General features: G+C 36.7%; 2 protein-coding genes across 2 annotated transcripts; one reads left to right on the top strand and one right to left on the bottom strand.

The window, feature by feature from the left end:
- Window positions 1-11,717: 11,717 nt before the first annotated feature.
- Window positions 11,718-15,730, top strand: NIK2 (NSP-interacting kinase 2). The gene is made up of 11 exons (XM_089609705.1): window positions 11,718-12,205; window positions 12,288-12,420; window positions 12,507-12,578; window positions 12,676-12,819; window positions 12,918-12,989; window positions 13,092-13,151; window positions 13,249-13,346; window positions 13,524-13,673; window positions 13,755-14,096; window positions 14,342-14,721; window positions 15,117-15,730. The coding sequence occupies exons 1-11, from the start codon at window positions 12,094-12,096 to the stop codon at window positions 15,435-15,437; spliced, it is 1,884 nt and encodes a 627-aa protein (XP_089465831.1). The 5' UTR covers window positions 11,718-12,093; the 3' UTR covers window positions 15,438-15,730.
- Window positions 15,731-15,791: 61 nt separating this feature from the next.
- On the bottom strand, window positions 15,792-18,260 carry LOC149402628 (F-box/RNI-like superfamily protein). The gene is made up of 4 exons (XM_089609706.1): window positions 18,135-18,260; window positions 16,694-17,561; window positions 16,463-16,621; window positions 15,792-16,348 (listed from the first exon to the last, which is right to left on the bottom strand). Exons 2-4 carry the CDS (start codon window positions 17,504-17,506, stop codon window positions 16,052-16,054), a joined length of 1,269 nt encoding a protein of 422 aa, XP_089465832.1. The 5' UTR covers window positions 17,507-17,561; window positions 18,135-18,260; the 3' UTR covers window positions 15,792-16,051.
- Between the last annotated feature and the right edge of the window lie 218 nt (window positions 18,261-18,478).

Below are 18,478 nucleotides of genomic sequence, written 5' to 3'. Positions count from 1 at the left end.
GAAGAAACAAGAGAACTTGACTTAGAGAACAAGATATCATAGGGAAAGTCAAATTCATCAAAAATGACATCACGAACAACATAGAGGCGACCTGTTAGATGTAGACATCTATGACCCTTATGGAGAGAACTTGGACCCAGATACAAGCATTTTGAAGAGTGGTAATCAAACTTGTGAGGATTTTATGGTCACAGAAATGGATAGCAAGCACATCCGAAAGTTTTGACACTTGACATGTCTGGTTGCTTGTGATAAAGCATTTGAAAAGGTGACTTATTGTGAAGGACATGGGTAGGTAGAATGTTGATCAAGGAAACAGAAGTGCTAAAGGAGTCCACCAAAAATGAAATGGGAGATTTGACTGAGCAAGTAGGGACATGCCTGTTTCAACAACGTGTTGGTGTTTTCGCTCGGAAATTCCATTTTGTTGATGGATATGAGGAAACGAGAATATGTGTTTGATACCAAGGTTGTTTAGGATAGGATTTAGAGGACGATATTCACCACCCAAATATGTGTGAAGAACTTTGATTTTGTATGTGAATTGACTTTCTATGAATGTGTTGAAGCGTTGAAAAATCTGTGTGGTTTCAGATTTTAATTTCAAAGGAAAGAGCCAGGTAAACCTGGTGAAATCATCAACAAACACAGCATAGTACCTATAGCCATCACGAGATATTTTAGGGGAGGGTCCCCAAAGATCAGAGTGTACAATCTCAAAAGAAACAGATGACTTAGACATAGACTTTGGAAAAGGTTTCTGATGTAATTTTCCTCTAGCACAACCTGAACATAGAGGTAACTTTGCTATTTCTTTATGACTGAAAAGAGTTACAAGCTTTAAGACAGAACTAGAAGGGTGGCTGTCACGACCCGCAGGACACCCGTCGCCCTCGGATCGCGACCTTACTCGTAACATTTTCATAACCATTTATATTTTCAAACGAAATGAACATAAGACATTTTCAAACGTCATTTACAAAACGTTTATTGAACAACAGCGGAAATAAATTTAATTTACATATAAGGAATAACAAAGGTTTCTAGAGCTAGTCCGCTAAAAACCGGTAAAATTTTTCGCTTTTAAAAGGGTTACAAAAATGCGGACTACCCTAGCTTGCTATCCATAAGCATAGGCCCATAGTTGTGCTAACCGAGTTTCAAAACGTAAAAAGAGGTTCGGGGCAAATTATCTAAACGTTATGATATAATAAAAGTTCTTGCAAAAGCTATATAAAACTTTCACGAGCATATAAGCTCGGTTTTCAAAAACCTGATACCCATTTCCCAAAAAGACATTTCCTATGCCACAGGTCGTCATGAGATCTACCTTGACTAGCACTCCTGCTTCGCCTGAGCTTTTCCTTTATCTACAAGGAGAGGGATTTAAGGGGTGAGTCACACCGACTCAGTAAGCAGGATATCTAACCTAGCACTACATGAGATGCATGGTTGCAGATGATAAAATGCAGATGACAGCAGATAATAGATTCAGAAGAATAAAGAAGTTCCATTATTCAATCAGGATAACAAAAATCTCATTCAATCAATACAGACATATTCAGTTTTAGAACCCCGTTCTAAAACAATCAAACACATAATCATATAGGAATCCGGCTAACAACCGTCTTCCTAGAAACTCATCCATCTCATTCATACCGACGCCTTACATCAGTGGACTGGCCAATCAACACTTCAGTCCGCAGCCGTTCATGAGAGATGAGTAAACCATTCTGAGAACTTGAGCCTAGCCCTCAGAAGGCCGAAGTTTTAATGTCTGGGATCCACTAGCACATGTAGGAGGGCCTTGACGCGCGTATGGTAGAGGGGAGCAAACCCTCACCAATCCCTGGTCGATCCAGGGTTCATATTTCCTTCAGGACAGGTAAGCCACCCATCGACTTACCTGAAGCCACCCATCGACTTCCCATTAAAGGGCCTTCGGGAATGCCACTCGCTACATTGCCGACAAGAGTTCGTTATGTTTTACAAGAGCTGTCTACAGCCTACCTGTCTATCTTACTACAGGAGGAGATCTTATCGGGATAAAGCCCGTCATTAACATTATTAATTTCATTGTATGGCTCTTTAAGTATTTTAGAAGGAGTTGTCGACAGCTGTGAGGCTGGACCTTCTCCTAGAACAGTTCCTCTCGGGATTGAATCCGGAGGACACCGTCTTTCCTCCTCCTGTTGTCCACTTCATCAGGACGAAGGGGTAAAACCTATTACAGAAGCTTAACATAGCTTTAAAGGCTTCAAGGTTCTTAACTTGCTAATCGTTTAACCCTACCATTTTATTATCTTATTAGTTAGTGGCCGAAGCCTTATTCAGTCATCTTATCTAACTGAGGGTTTCTCTTTGTTTGAGGATTAAACGAAGAAACATAAACAATTATTCTACTACGCACCATTCCTCATTTGGCGCCTCAAACTTAAATCCCACTTACCCGGAATAGTTCGTCAGAGAACTTGATGAATTCCGGAGGACACTTTGCTTTACACGCTTCCCGAGACCTTTAGCACGTCCTGGAGCGTCGAGAGAACTAGAATCCGAAGTTGAAACTTCGTTAGTTATCGAACTACTTGAAAAGATAATGGTCGTTGTCAGGATTAGATTCGAGTCGGTTCGGAATTCGAGAATTTAATTCATTATTCTCCGGTTTTTCGGAAGTCAAACTTATTCAAGACTCGCGTATTTTTCGTATCGAGAATAATACGAATTAAAATCCAATAACATGCTTATGAGTCTCAAATAAATTGATCCGAATAAAAAGTAACCGATAATTCCAAAGCGAATCAAATCAAATTCTTAAACGTTATTAAATAAATAATCATAAATTATTTATTTAAATACAGGAAATACATCACATAATCAAATCCAAGAGTATTTAAACGCACTAAGCGATTTAAAAAACTCACGAGTTTATTGAGGTTTAACTACGATAACTCTTTTCTTGAAAATTCCAAATTCCGGCTTCGTTGCCTTCGACTTTGCCGGTTCCCGCTCGTCCGTCTAAATCTGTAATCAAGTCGGGAAATCCGATAACGAGTCAACATTCTTAATTCCAATTCTTATCAATACCAAAATCCAAATCCCGACCTTAACCCAAAACCCGAATCCATTCAAGCAAACGTAACACGAATCCGAGTAACTAAACGCTAACACACAAAAACGTTCACACACAACCAAAACCAATCCGAGGCTCAGAAATTGTGACAACATAATCAAACCGAAACACACAGCCAAAACCAAGCCCACGGCCAAAACAAACACACGGTCAAAATTTCCAAAACAACCAGTTAATACACACTTTCAACGCCAGAATCAAATCAAAAACCTCAACTCATCATCTCAAAATTCCCAGCCAAAGAGATTCACACGGCAAAGACATAAACACGGCCAATAATCAACCAAACCAAACGATTTCAAACTCAAACCTCCAATTAAAGTCATAAACACCATCAATTGAGCTCAATAAACACACAAAACCAAACAATTTCTCATAACCAACTCGAATCAAGCAAAAGCCCCAAAAATCCCATGAAACCCTAATCGTGGATTTCAATCTGGGTGAAAGAAATTCACCTTGCTTTTGGAGGAATCGAACTCTCCGAGGTTCAATCTTCTCTTCACCGATGTCTCCTCGCCGGCGGCGCTCTCGGCGGCTCGCGGCGGTCGCGCGCTCGGTCTTGGCTGGATGGCGCGCGCGAAGCTTGGGCTCGGGATAGCTGGACGAGCGCAAGCGAGGAAGGATAAGGACTGAAGAGAGAGAGAGAGAGGTGACGGTGGTTGTGGTGACCGAGCGGTGAGGGATGGTGGTGAGCAGCGGCGGTTTGAATTTTTTTTTTCTTTGCCTGGTTCTTTCAGCCGAGTGACGCAAAGAAGAACAGGGAAAAAGAGACAGAGAGATCGAAAATGAGAGTGAGAGAGAAGGAAATGAAATCCACGTGGCAAGTCCCTCTTGAGCCACATATAGACATGTGGCCCACGTCCTGATGGCCACGTATCTCTCCAGACAACCCCTCAGCAAGATTTTTTTCCAGTTTCGTCCCTCAAAACGTTGCACATAAGTCCTTTCAAAATAAAACTTCACAACTTCGTCCTTGATTAATTGAAAATAATCTCGAAAAATAACCGAGAAAATTCTCATTAATTCTTGTTACCTTGAATATATTTAAGGGATTTCGGAATTTATTTTCACTCTTGAGATTTTTAAATCTCCGAGTACATTCCGAGTAATTTTATTCAGAAAGTAATATCCGGTTTACTCGAATATCTTTATTCCGAAATTTCGTCACCCTCAAATATTATTTCCTTCATTCTCAAGCACTTAACTTTATTCCAACATTCAAGTGCTTTCAAAAATCTCTTTCCTTATATTCGGATTATCAAAACTCACCATTTCCTTATTGTGAATTCTTATAATTCATTCAACACGGAGAGAGAAGAAAATTTCCTTTATTTATTGATAAGAGGAAATTTTTACAGAAGTTGACGTGTACAAAAGTCGGGTCTCACAGTGGCCAAGCCTTCTATGCCAAAGAATTACATCATATGAACTTGACTCAATCTCATTCTTACACACAAATAGAATTCGTGGAAAGATTTGAAACTGACTTAGTAAAGTTTCACTGTTTTTACATTGAACAGAATTTCTTGACTTATTTTGAACACTAAGATTGCAGAATTTATGAGCTTTGAGACTTGTTTTGGCTTGCACAACTTTACTAGGAGACAGACATAATTGATACAGACCATTCCTCAGACTTTCTCTCAATAAGACACGTCCAGTGCATTCATCCTTGATGGGACACAATTCACTATGGAATTCAATAACGACACGATTATCACGGATGAATTTAAAACAACTTCGTGCTACGAGATTGGATAAGCTTGAGTTTGGATTGAGTGGTAGGAAAATGCAATAGTGAGTCACCAATATGAGAAATGTCAAGTAGAGAACCATTACCTACAGCTAGCTTTCCACTTCCTTTATAGTCTGACTGAACTGATAGGTTGTCAAATTGAGCAGTGACGTGATTTATGTCTCCGCTTTCTGGATACCACACTTATTCAGGTTTGCCAGGAAGATAGCATGAAGCCGATGAAGAGCTAGATGTGTGAGCTTGTGGATGGACTGAATTACTCGAGTGATCATGTGTGCAAGGACTGTACAAAGCTTCATCATTGCTTGATTGTGACTGATCGAAGCTTGACTGACTATCCGAGTTGAATTGACTTTGATGAGCTTGAGAATGATGTTCTTCATTTGCACCATGAAAGTTTTGATCAAATCTATGCTAGCATTTCACTGCTGTGTGACCAGCACATCCACATGGTTGACAGTAAGGACGTCTTCTGCCACCAGATCCACGGCCTCTACCTCCTCTTCCACGATTTATTCCTCCACCGCGATTTGAGCCTCAATTTGCACCTCCACGACCTCAGTTCGCTCTAGCATAAGCATAATTTGCAGTCATGTAACTCGTTAGACCTTGAGCAACATTATTGGCTTCAATTCGCATCTCATGCGACTGAGGCATGAACTGCACTTCTTGAAGATTTAGATCTCCTTGCCTGGATGTTACAACACCTCCGAGGATGTAGAGAATGAGTTTATCATAAGAGATTATGGATCCTGACGTGTTGTGAACATCTACAACGTTTTTCATCTTCAAAATGTATTCCTTAATCGACGCAGATCCTTTCTTCATCGTTTGTAGCTGAAGTCGCAGTTGAAGAAGACGAGCTTTGAACTAACTTGAGTTGATTCTTCCAATCGCATGCCAGATCTCCGCAGGTGTCTGATAATGGCTCACATGTCCAAGCTGAGTTTCATGAATCGAAGCGAGAGCCAATTCTGAAACTCTGGATTTGGCTGTGGAGCTAAGCGATTTGAAACTGTGCTGGTTTCAACGAACTGATATGGAATCGTAGCAGTTACGAGTAAGATTTCTTCAAATCCATGAGCACGAACCGCAAGAAGAACTTGAGACCTCCAATCGCAGAGATAGCGGATCAAGTGAGGCGAGAAAGTCGGTGTAGATTGTAAGATTGAGGAAGAGGTCCCATTGGCTTTGACATTGATTGACGAATTTGAGTTCGCCATTGAAATAGGTATTGAACCTTAGAAAGGCTCTGATACCATGAAGAAGAAGAAGAGAAGAGAGAAAAGAGGGAAAAGTCTTTTCAGATAATTTGAATTATGATTTCCATGATTTGACAATTACAGAGTTTTTGGCATTTGTATTGTTTACCCATCAGCTGAGATATTTACACGTAAGCAAAGCATACTTATTACAAACACGTTAAACATTTAAGCACAAGATATAATTTTCAAACGTCAATTTTGCGTTTCTTAGGGGATCGAACCCTCGCCCTCTCGCAGAGGTCTCCTCAAAGACAAGAGATCTTACCACCCAAGCTAAATCATTGAGGGTCAGTAACACTCAATTTAAAAGCCTATATATATATATATATATGTATATATATATATATATATATATATATATATATATAATAACATTTGTGACTAAAAACATTTGTTGGATCCTCTATGCCATGGTTTAATTTGACAAAACAATTATGTTAAAGTTATTCGAACGAAGCTACAAGAAGATGTTCAAGACCTATCGCGCGAATATAACTGGAAACTTCCCAGTTTTCAGTTAAGAATATATTGGGTATATATTATCGGATATTTGGTTTTCGATTCTATGTGATTCACGAGAGATTTGTGTGTTGACCTAATAAAGCTCCTTGTCGTCGAATTAGGTTATACAATCTTGTTAGGATAAATTCACGCCGCCTTAAACTTTGAGCTGGTCTCTCTGGCTTAGAGATCTACATCGACAACTAGCTCTTGGTACTTGCAATTATGTGATCTCTATTTTGATTTTAATTTGTGAGTGAGTGTGTTTGTATTGACGTGCTTGATAATCTTCGGGAGAAGATTGGGTGAAACATAGAAATGGAGTCTCTAATCTGAGGGGGACTCTAATTTACATCCATTGGATGAGCCAAAGACGGAGTTTTTTGTGAGGGAGTCATCAAACTTAATATTCATATTCTTTTGACTGATTGATATAGTAGATTGCTTTCACTCGTACGTATCAGTCCACCTAAATATGTAGTTTATCGCCGAACATAGTTACCAATTCTCGTGTGTCATTTATTGCTTTTTTTAATTTGATTGTTTGTTTGTTTGTTTGTTTATCACCTTTATTAAAACTTGTTACACTCATTAGTTGAACATCTTACTCCCGCGTAATTACGAAATTAATGTACAATATTTATTAATCAATTGAGAACGGGGATGGGCTCGCGGAAAATGCTTTGTAATCCTTTGGGCAATCTTTAATTGTTTCAATCTTTATTTAGATGATTAGTCTAAGGAAATTCTTTGACTCCACACTGTTTAGTGGGTCTAACATGCACGTGTATCTATGCGAACACGAGCTGTGTGATGACTTGAAGTGCTTGACCTCGTAATTATAAATTATTTTGAGCCTTTCGATCTTCATGATCCAAAGGTGAGGTTTCGAGAGCCAATTATTTCACCAAATATGTGGGGACCTTGAGAAATATATTGAGATAAAGATCACATCTTCAGCTATCTGTCGAAATTGGAATTCCATGGACGCTCTCTTAATTTATGGCTTTTTAAAAGTAAATAGTCCTAAATGGTTACTTGAATGTTATCCTAAAAAAATAGCTGTTTATTTCTGTAATATTTTATTTTTAAAAATATATATTTGATCGTCAAAACAAATTAAAATAAATTATTCACTGAACAGTTCAATTTTTCTAAGAATGTTTATAATTATATTATTTAATTATTTTTATATAAAATTAAGGAATTACTTATCTTGGAAATAATATTCTACATTTAAGAAGCGATGGATTTATAAATAAAAAAATGATTGTTCCTAGAAAAAAAAATTAAAATTAATAATTTGATAATTATTATGCTCAAATAAATTTATTTATAGATTAAAATATCGTTTATGTTATCATTAATGGACTATTTAAAGTTAGGCCTTTTAATCACTAGCGGAGCCACATGAAGTTCAGTGGAGAAAAAATTGTAAGTTTAACTTTAAATATTTTATCAATTTGAATCACTACTTTCTGCGTGAATCAGATTGGAAGATTTATTTTCAATCAGATTTTCAATCGAAATAGATGAAGGAATATCAGTTGTTACGGATGAATTATTTTGAAATTATATTTGATATGAGGGTAAATCATCATCTAGAGGTGTGATGTAAATTTCATTAGAACGATGTTCTGAAGTATTTTTGTAGGAAAAGACCGACTCATGAAAAATAACGTCGCGTGAGACTATTATGCAATGAGAAGAAGGATCATAAATTCAATATCCTTTTTTGCCGTAAGAATAGAGCACGAAAATGTGTAGTTCACCTCGTGCATCGAATTTATTTTTAATATGCATATTTTGGCAAAACAAACACAATCAAACACATGTACAGAGGAATAAAACGGGGCCTTTCTAAATAAAATTTCATTACGACACTTGAATTAAGAATACGTAGTGTAGGTAATTTATTTATGAAAAATGCTGCGGTGAGAATGCATTCGCCCCAAAATTAGAGAGGGAGATTAGCAACTTGGAATCGTAGTGAGCGGGCAACATCAAGTAAGTGTCGATCTTTACGTACCACATTCCCGTTTTGTTGAGGAGTGGCTACACAACTTCTAGATGGATTATACCATGAGAATGAAACCAATTTTGAAATTCTAATGAAAGAAAATTAGGTCCATTGTTGGATTGAAGAGCTTGAAATTGTGGAATAAAAATACCACCATCTCCAGAATGAATTGTAGAGATTGACAGTCTAAATTGTCTATTAACTTGATTGCAATTTTTTTTTTCTTATCATTTGACTAAATAGATCGAATTGCATCTTGAATAATTATCAACATTGGTGAGAAAAAACGTGAACCATTTTTAGAGGAACATTAAATGGTCCACAAACATCAACATGCAGCAATTCAAAACACACAAAAGAGGGAGATACACTTTGTGAAAAAGAATCAACAGATTGCTCAGTTTGTGGGCAAACATCTATATCCGGAAATTTATTAACAAGAAATTTAAAAGAACTACTAGGGGTGACCAAGACGAGAGTGACAAAGGTCAAAATTATTCTAAAGCCGAAAAGAAAAAAATAAAATTCGAATGAGGAACATTCAAGTTGAAAAGACCACGATGAAGATTACCCGGACCAATAATCCTCTTCGTTAATTGTTTCGAATTTAAAAGATGGGATAAAAAAACACTTTTGAGAATAAGAAAATAAGAGATTTTGAGTATTTAACGATCCCAATATGAGTCATTGATGCAAAAGTGACATAAGGTAATTGAACAATAACATGTTTTTGCAATGGAACAAGTGAAGAAAAAATTGAAAGTGATGTGTGTGTGTGTGTGTGTGTGTGTGTGTGTGTGTGTGTATACATACATTAGTGTGTGAGAGAGAGATTAACATGAATAGTTGGGGAGTGACAATATCATTAAGTATTGGGTCTCTCAAATAAGTAAGAACATGGATTAAAGAAAATAAAAAATAAGCTCACCTTTCCTTCAAAAAAAAGAAAATAAAAAATTAGAAACGCCACGTGGCAGCATAAAATCATCTTGCGTCACCATTCTTTTACAGTAAGTAATAGATACATGATTGGAATTGGGTACGAATATTAATTTATTGAAACACTTTCTTGGGTGGCCTTCTTATAAGGAATGTTGGATTCCACGGGCAATTCTGGAAGCTTTAGCATAATGACTCGTCTTCACTTTTTTATTTGTTATTATTATTTTCAGTCTAAAGTTATGCTTGCTATGGTTTATTATATACAACATAAAGAATCAAACTTTATTTATATTGTAAGGAGAAATACTCAAGTAACAGTAAGTACATTTACTAAAGTGTTTATTCAAGCCATCCTTTTTTCTAATCTATATTCATCAAACGTGTACGTTTTTGGAGTAAACAGTCATTTGATAAAAGTTTTTTCTCTTCTAGATCGGTCACTCCAATACGAAATTCATACCACACAAGAGTACATATCCTGTAGATTAATATAAATTTATTAAAAAAAAATGACCCTCGAGCTCACAATAACTAAATTTATGGATTAAAAACTACCTTAGTACTTAAGTTTAACAAATTGAACGCAATATCACGGTGATTTAGTGCAAAAGTGAAATAAAGAACGATTCAATAACACGGGATTCTAATGCGAGAAAATAGAGTCCAACTTCACCGCAAATTACCTATGAAATTATCCTGAATAAACTACCACTGCCTAATTTCCTACTTTGTTGTTCATCAAATTCACATGTTTATAATCGCCGATGTCTCTAGAATTGCTAGTTAATCTAATTAATTGTCGAGCTACTACCTCTCGGTTTCAATACCTAGCATAAGAATTTAAAAGATTATTCATAACATTAGATCATTCTATGTGAATTTTAACAACGCGCCATTACTTATCACATCTCTATCCCTAAACAATCTTAAATAACAATTCAAACGTAACTAAACATGAAAGGATATGAAGAATACTTAAAAAAAAAAGCAAGAAATCACAAAATGGAAATTGGATTAGACTAAATTTATAAACGAAACATCAACGCCAAATTAATTAAAGCAACATCGTAACAAAAAACACGTACTTCTAAAATAAATGAACAAAAGCCAAATCAATATAAGAAACTAAATTAAAGAGAAGGGAAATAGGAAACTAGTTTGAAGGTGAAAACAAGCTCTCCCTCGCTCTCCAAAACTCTAAACAATGCTAAAAAAAGAAATGAAAGGTGATGTGGTAAATGATGATTAAAAGAACTCTTCGCCCCTTCGTAAACTGATGGGACACTACGGCACGTGTCCAAGCGCGTTGGGCACACTATATTATATATGCGCCGATCGTTTTTGCTTGAAACGATTGTAACTTCTTATTTATTTCTATGTTCAATTTTGTGCAAATAAATAAGCATTTGAAAGCTCTTTTTAATGCTACAATGAAACTTTCATAAGTCTTTGATTTTACATCTCAAAATCATGTTGAAGAGAATTTCACTTTCCCCTCTAATTTGTCCAAAAAAATCACTGTAATGTTTGAAAACTTTCAATTAAGTTCCAAACACTTGAATATCACCAAAAAACATGAAAAACTAAAATATAAACTAAATATGAATTGAGCTTAAAAATACACGATAAAATGTATAAAATATGTGCATTAATTAACAATTAAAGTTAAATTTTATTTTGATTGTAACTATATAAAAAATACTCGAAGTTTGAATTGTTTTAATTTTTTTTTCATCCTGAAATTTTTATCGTAATTTGTCTTTTATACATTATAAGAATGATTATAAGATAATTAAAAAATTAAATGTGCTTATATTAAAATTCACATATATACTTTTCAAAGAACCTAATTCCAAAGCACTTAATTTCCTATTCTTATATTGTCTTCTAGCTGTTAGAAAAATCAAAATGCTTAACAGATAATACCTCACTATGTATGCCTTTATGTAATCTTTTATAACCAGTGAAACATTGGAACGAAAATTCCCCAACATCTTTTCCTCGCTAACCCAATCCATGATCAAAGGAATATATATATATATATATATATATATATATATATATATATATATATATATATATTCATTTACCTATTCTTTACTGAACCAAAGAGGTTCTCTCTTTTTTTTACCTTAACTTTATTTAATAAAATATTTTTCATTTTCTATTCACCCCCAAAAACCTGTCTTTATCTTGGAGTGAGTGAGTGAGTGAGTGCAAATAAAATCTGGTTTTTGAAGAAGCGTGAGCTAAAGAAGAAAAAAACTGACCACTTTACCTGTGATGTAAAAAGCTCTTCATTCATGATCAACTGAACTATTATGTCATGAGTTTTTTGGTTGTACATTGATTCTTGAAAAAAAACGTTCAAAACCAAAACAAACCGTTTCTCTACCAACTTCTTACTCACTCACTTCATCATCAACCAAACCAAAAAAAGAAAGAAAGGTGTTTCGCATTTTGGGCAAAAGAAAAAATGGAATTCAAGAGAAAGTTTGTGATCAAATTCTTCATAGTTTCTCTACTGTGCTTATTGTTATGTCACTCCTCACAAGCCTTGCTTTCTGCCCAAGGCATCAACTATGAAGGTAATAGTATTATTTCACGTTCTTTGTTTGTGCCTCAATTTACAGTAATTTGAAATCTTTTCTTTCTTTTTTTTTTTGGCAGTGCAAGCATTAATGGGAATAAGGTCTTTTCTTAAAGACCCTCGGAATGTTCTTGGGAGTTGGGATGACACTGCAGTTGATCCATGCAGTTGGACTATGGTCTCTTGCTCTCAAGAAGGTTTTGTTGTTAGCCTGTAAGTACTATTTTATTTATTTATTTATCATCACCATAGATTTAAAATAAATATCACGAAACCAACATAATTTTTTTTTCCAATAGAGGAATTCAAAGCCAAGAGTTATCGGGTACTTTATCACCAAGCATTGGAAACTTGACAAATCTCCAGACTGTGTAAGTAAAATAATAATTCATTTATTTATTTATTTATTTTTAATTGTGTATGCCATGTTTATTTATTTTTTTTTTTTTTTATTTTTTATTTTTGCAGGCTGTTGCAGAATAACAATATATCAGGACAAATCCCAACTCAAATTGGGAGGCTACAAAAGCTTGTCACACTTGATCTCTCAAATAATACCTTCACTGGCCAAATCCCTAGCAATTTCACTAACCTCAAGAGCCTCCAATATCTGTATGTAGTATCTATCATTATAATTTTACTTGATTTTTTGTTTTCGTCCCTAAAATGAGTTTAATCGATTTGTCTTATTAACAATGAAACTTGTTCAGGCGTTTGGGCAATAATAGCCTTAGTGGAACAATTCCTCCAGCCTTGGCTAACATGACCCAGCTTGCCTTTCTGTAATTGTTTCTTGATCATTTTCTCTGAATTAAAATTAACCTTGAAATGTTAAATTATGTTTTAGTGTTGACTTTCTTGATGAATTCTGCTTCGTTATCTAGAGATCTGTCTTACAACAATTTCAGTGGTCCAGTGCCCTCATCTTCTGCAAAGACCTTTAAGTAAGCAACGTTATTATTATTATATTATTTATACTATTATAGAAAAGTATTTATTTCTTTTGACACCTTTTATTTTTATATTTTGAATTGGACATAGCATTGACGGAAATCCTCAGATTTGCGCCACCGGACATGAACAAGCCTGTTTCGTTTCCGCTCCGATGAAACCAATATTTTTCTCCAACAACTCGCAAAGTAATTTACCCTCAAAACTTGCTCAGAAACATTTCTTCTGTTTTTTTTTTTTCTTTCAAATCTATGGCTAACTTCCTGTACAAGCTAACTTATTTTCTCATGCCGTGTTTTCTCTGTGATAACTTGTCGCAATGGTCCAAAAACTTTACACTTCTTTTATATTTTTATTTTGCGAAGACTCTCAACCATCTGGAAATTCCTCAAGAAGCCACACAATCATCTTGGCTTTTGCCTCAAGCACTGCTTGTGTGTGTCTATTGATCCTCGGATTCGGTGTCCTCTGGTGGAGATACCGACACAACCAGCAAATCTTCTTCGACATCAATGGTTCGTCAAAAAAAAAAAAAAAAAAGACGATTCACTTTAGATATTACCAATTTTTTTTGGCTGATTCGAAATGTTTCTCAGAGCAACACCCCGAAGAGATGTGCCTCGGGAACCTGAAGAGGTTTCAGTTCCGGGAGCTTCAGTCGGCGACGAACAACTTCAGCGGGAAAAACTTAATCGGGAAAGGCGGGTTCGGGTACGTATACAAAGGGTGTCTGAGGGACGGGTCGGTGGTGGCGGTGAAGAGGCTAAAAGACGGAAACGCCATCGGGGGAGAGATTCAGTTCCAGACTGAGGTCGAGATGATAAGCCTGGCGGTGCACCGAAATCTCCTCCGCCTCTACGGCTTTTGCATGACCGCCTCCGAGAGGCTCCTCGTTTACCCTTACATGTCAAACGGCAGTGTCGCTTCTCGCCTTAAAGGTTTGACCTTTGAAATTTCCATAAAACGTCGACTGTAATCTTTCTAAGTATACCCTTTAAGTTCATGTTATTCCCACCAATCTCTCATTTTGTCTCGCTTCAACTTCCGAAAATCCATTTGAAATCCGTTTTTGAAAAAGATTAAATACGCTCAAGACAACACTGCCAGACTTTCCAATAGTTTCTCGGTTCAACCCTGGCTATTCATTCAGTAACATTTTTTTGTTGTCGCTCTGAATATGCAGCGAAGCCAGCGCTTGATTGGGGTACAAGGAAGAGAATTGCCCTAGGAGCCGCGAGAGGATTATTGTACTTGCACGAGCAATGCGACCCTAAGATCATTCATAGGGACGTCAAGGCTGCGAACATATTGTTGGACGACTATTGCGAGGGCATTGTGGGAGACTTTGGGTTGGCGAAGCTGCTCGATCACCATGACTCTCACGTCACCACCGCAGTGAGAGGGACGGTCGGTCACATCGCCCCCGAATACCTCTCCACCGGCCAATCTTCCGAGAAGACAGACGTTTTCGGCTTCGGGATCCTTCTTCTCGAGCTCATCTCTGGCCACAGAGCACTAGATTTTGGGAAAGCAGCGAACCAAAAAGGAGCGATGCTTGAATGGGTAAGAAGAATTAATCACAGAGCTCTTTCAAGGGTTTATCTTCTATGCAAGAGCAAGAGAACAAGGGAGTTTTTTTCTAGTCGTTTGGAATGATGAAAAATTGAGGGAGAAGGTATTACTAAAATACGAATTTAAAAAAATAATAATAAAAAAATAAAAATAAAAATACTGCGTAAAATCGAAATCCGATTTTCCCTAATGTTTTCAACTTTTCAGGGAAAAAAAAAAAGAGGCTCTATGCTTTTTGTCCCTTTCAAGTTTCTTGGCTTCTGAATAAAGAAAACAACTGTGATATTAGCCCTAATATTTCTTCACTAATTCATTTGGATTATTGAAAATTTGGGCTCCAATTGAAGACTTGACAATGACTTACATAATTCACTTTCTAATTGCAGGTGAGAAAGCTTCAACAAGAGAAGAAACTAGATGCGATTGTCGACAAGGACTTAAAGAACAACTACGATAGAATCGAGCTCGAGGAGACTATCCAAGTGGCTTTATTATGCACTCAGTATCTCCCGAGTTATAGACCAAAAATGTCGGAGGTGGTTAGGATGTTAGAAGGAGATGGACTGGCAGAGAAATGGGAAGCTACCCAGAGAGCCGAGTCGACTCGGTGCCGAGCCAACGACTTCTCTTCTTCAGAGAGGTACTCCGATCTCACCGACGACTCTTCTTTGCTCACTCAAGCAATGGAGCTTTCTGGACCAAGGTGATAACTTATAGACTTCAACATGCAGACGAAAAAAAAAAATCCGAGCAATAATACTCTTCCTCTACATACATAATGTGATTTCGCAATGACTATCAGTTGGGTCGACGAATCTGTTGATGTATATTATAGCATAGATAGAATATTATTGGAGTTCTAAGGAAAGAGGTGAGCTAGTTTTACTCACCTGTAAATACATGTGACCATAGTGGTCTCTTTTGCATCTTCTTCCCTAGTTTAAGACATGTATTTGGGGTTTCAAATAATGAATAATATAGCTTGGAGTTTGAATTATTATTATTATTATTTTTTTTCAAATGTGTTTAGAGTCCTACAAAGAATAGCCATAACAAAAATATCCATGTAACATGAACATCACGATGTTCTCCAATTTTTATTTCCTGTTCAAAAGGTACCAACTATTGCAAAAGAAGCCGATGAACTCAGAATGTTTTGTGCATTACAAATAATAGTTATAACATGAATGCCGTGCTTTTCTTCAAATTTTTTATTTATTTTTATTTCTAATACAAAGTTACCAAACACTATACATAGTGCGAGACAGTAACCAAAGTGAATGCGAAGCGAACAAGCTCAAAATGACTTTGTATCAAATCCTTATTCTTGTAAGAAAAAGATTTCGGCTTTATCGGAGGCACGTCGAAACCTTACCAACTCAATGAGCATATTCAACCGCCCGTCCATGACGTACACGCAAGGGTTGATCGTCAGTTTCTCGAGCACAGGAGATCGGCGGAGCAAGAACTTTATGAACTCCATTTCGTGTGGAACGCTGGACATGTCCGTCATTTTCACCATTCTCAGCTTCTCGAACGTGCATTGCGTAAGACTTTCTTCTAACTCCCACATGTCCAAATCCGGCGCTTCTACTGCCACCAAAGCGTTTGAGGATCCCTATTTTTCCAACGAAAAAATATAAAAATAATGAATCAAAAACAAAAAAAATTGAGGCTAGAAATTAAACAAACTATAAAACTATATAGATTTAAAGCAGAAAGTTAAACTTACAGAGATCTGAAGCTCTTCCAAGTTCGGAGAGCTCATGATCAAGCGAAGAACCACAAAGATCTCCTTCATATCTTCGAAACTAACTTGGTTTAGCTCAATCACCTTTAGTTTGGTATATGTAATTGCGAGCTTCTTCAGCTCATACCCTATACTCAAATACTAAAATAAATAAAAAAGTCAGACATCAATAATTGAATGAAACGATTAAAGAAAAAGAAAATTCAATCTTACCTTTGTGAAGTAGATGTGTCCGATAAGCTTCTCGAGAAGAGGAACCCTGCCGAGAAACCTGACAAAATTGCACCTCGAGCTCTGCACGAACGGCTCGCCATTATCGTCGGTCATGTACATGGCGATCGACATCTCGGCCAAGAGCGGAGTGTTTTCGAGGCTTATGTCCCTGAGCTCGCCTTCGAGAAGCAAGTACTTGAGATTCGGGGCGTTGATGGTCAGAGCAAGGCTATCAAAGTAGGAGAGAGACAAGCTCTCGAGCGATGGGCAGCTCGATATCAGAGACTCGATCACGTCCGGCGCGATCAAGACCTGATGGAGAGTGAGGCTCTTCAGGGCCGCGAATCCCGAGAAGCTCTGAGGCGGGTCCAACTCGCAGCGGAAGAGGTCGAGTCGGCTCAGCTTCTTGCAGCGGAAGAGGCACGAGGGCACTCTGAACCACTCCCCCTCGCCGAGCTCGAGGACGAGCTCTTTGATGTCGTTCCTCGAGAGGAACAGAATCCACTGGTCGATGTCGGGGCAGCTCTGGAGGTACGAGGTCGACAGCTGGAACTTGTGGATCGGCCCGCTGTGGAGGAACAGGGCTCGGGTTATGAAGTCCACGAGGCTCTTCTCGACCAGCTCTCGGTCGTTTCGCAATGTTACGCATTTCTCGTCGAACACCAGCTGCGAAATGGAAGCCCATTTGTACCGCCACTTGCTCGACAGAATGCTGGTTCTCACCGCATCTCTGATCGGCAAACGGGTTAGGATTATCTCTGCGATGCTCAGAGGCAAGTCGCTTATTAAATCCTGGTCCAGATTATCTACCATTTCGATGAATTTTTTTTTTAATATATATATTTATATATATACCAACTACCTATCACTGCAAACAAAAGAAAAACGCAATTAAATCTCCATTTCATTAAAGATCAAAGCAAAAGATAATACATATTTCATCTTTCAAGATTTGGATAAAAACCCAAACGCTCATACGAGTCACATTGGCTTCAGAATTCCGATTTCTCAAATTCAATATCAAGAAAGTAAATATTATTATCTATCATTTTGAATCTCGATTTTTTTTTTTTACCCCCCAACTACCGACCCTACACAAAGTTACTAACAATCAAATGGGACTTACGTCATTTCAAAAAGAGGAAAAAAAAACCTAATTCGCTCTCGCATTGATCATCAAAGCAAGAGACGATAAACTTGTATACATATGATTTACGCGATCAAGGAAAAACCCAAATGCTTATATACCATTTTTTAATAATGTCTGATTTCTCAAATGCAATATCAAGAAAGTCTTCTATGTCTCGATCATGTAAATTCAAATTTTTGTCGCAGATAAAATGAAAACCAATCTAATTAAAAATAAAATCTTCATTAATAGTATTGAAAGAATTACGAGTCTTCCTGTAATAAAAGAATATTAAGTAGAAGAAAATCATACCAAGATTGAAGGATCGAAGAGAAATGAGACTCAGAGCTGAACACAAAACTGATCTTTCCGTGCCGACGTTTTTTTTTTTTTTTTTAATCTATTAATTTATATTATTCTCATTTTCTTGTCTCTCTAAAAAGCAAAAACCCAAACTAGTTTCACTTTATTTATACTCGCTAATTTTCCCTAAAATAAATTTTAATACTCTCTAATTTGCCATAGAAGAAGACAAACTGTTTTGAATTTTGTAGATTTACGATTTTGGTCATTATTTATAAAAATTATAAAGTTATCGATTGCCATCTATATTTATAAAAAAAATGAATAGTAAAATTTTAAGAAAATGTTTTAAC

Source organism: Urtica dioica, chromosome 3 (genome assembly GCF_054948205.1).
Source record: "Urtica dioica subsp. dioica isolate 48M chromosome 3, U.dioica_male_clone48M_v1_H2, whole genome shotgun sequence".
NCBI classification, from domain to species: Eukaryota; Viridiplantae; Streptophyta; class Magnoliopsida; order Rosales; family Urticaceae; genus Urtica; species Urtica dioica.
Note: the sequence above shows the minus strand (reverse complement) of the source record. Positions and strands in the feature narration are given on the sequence as shown.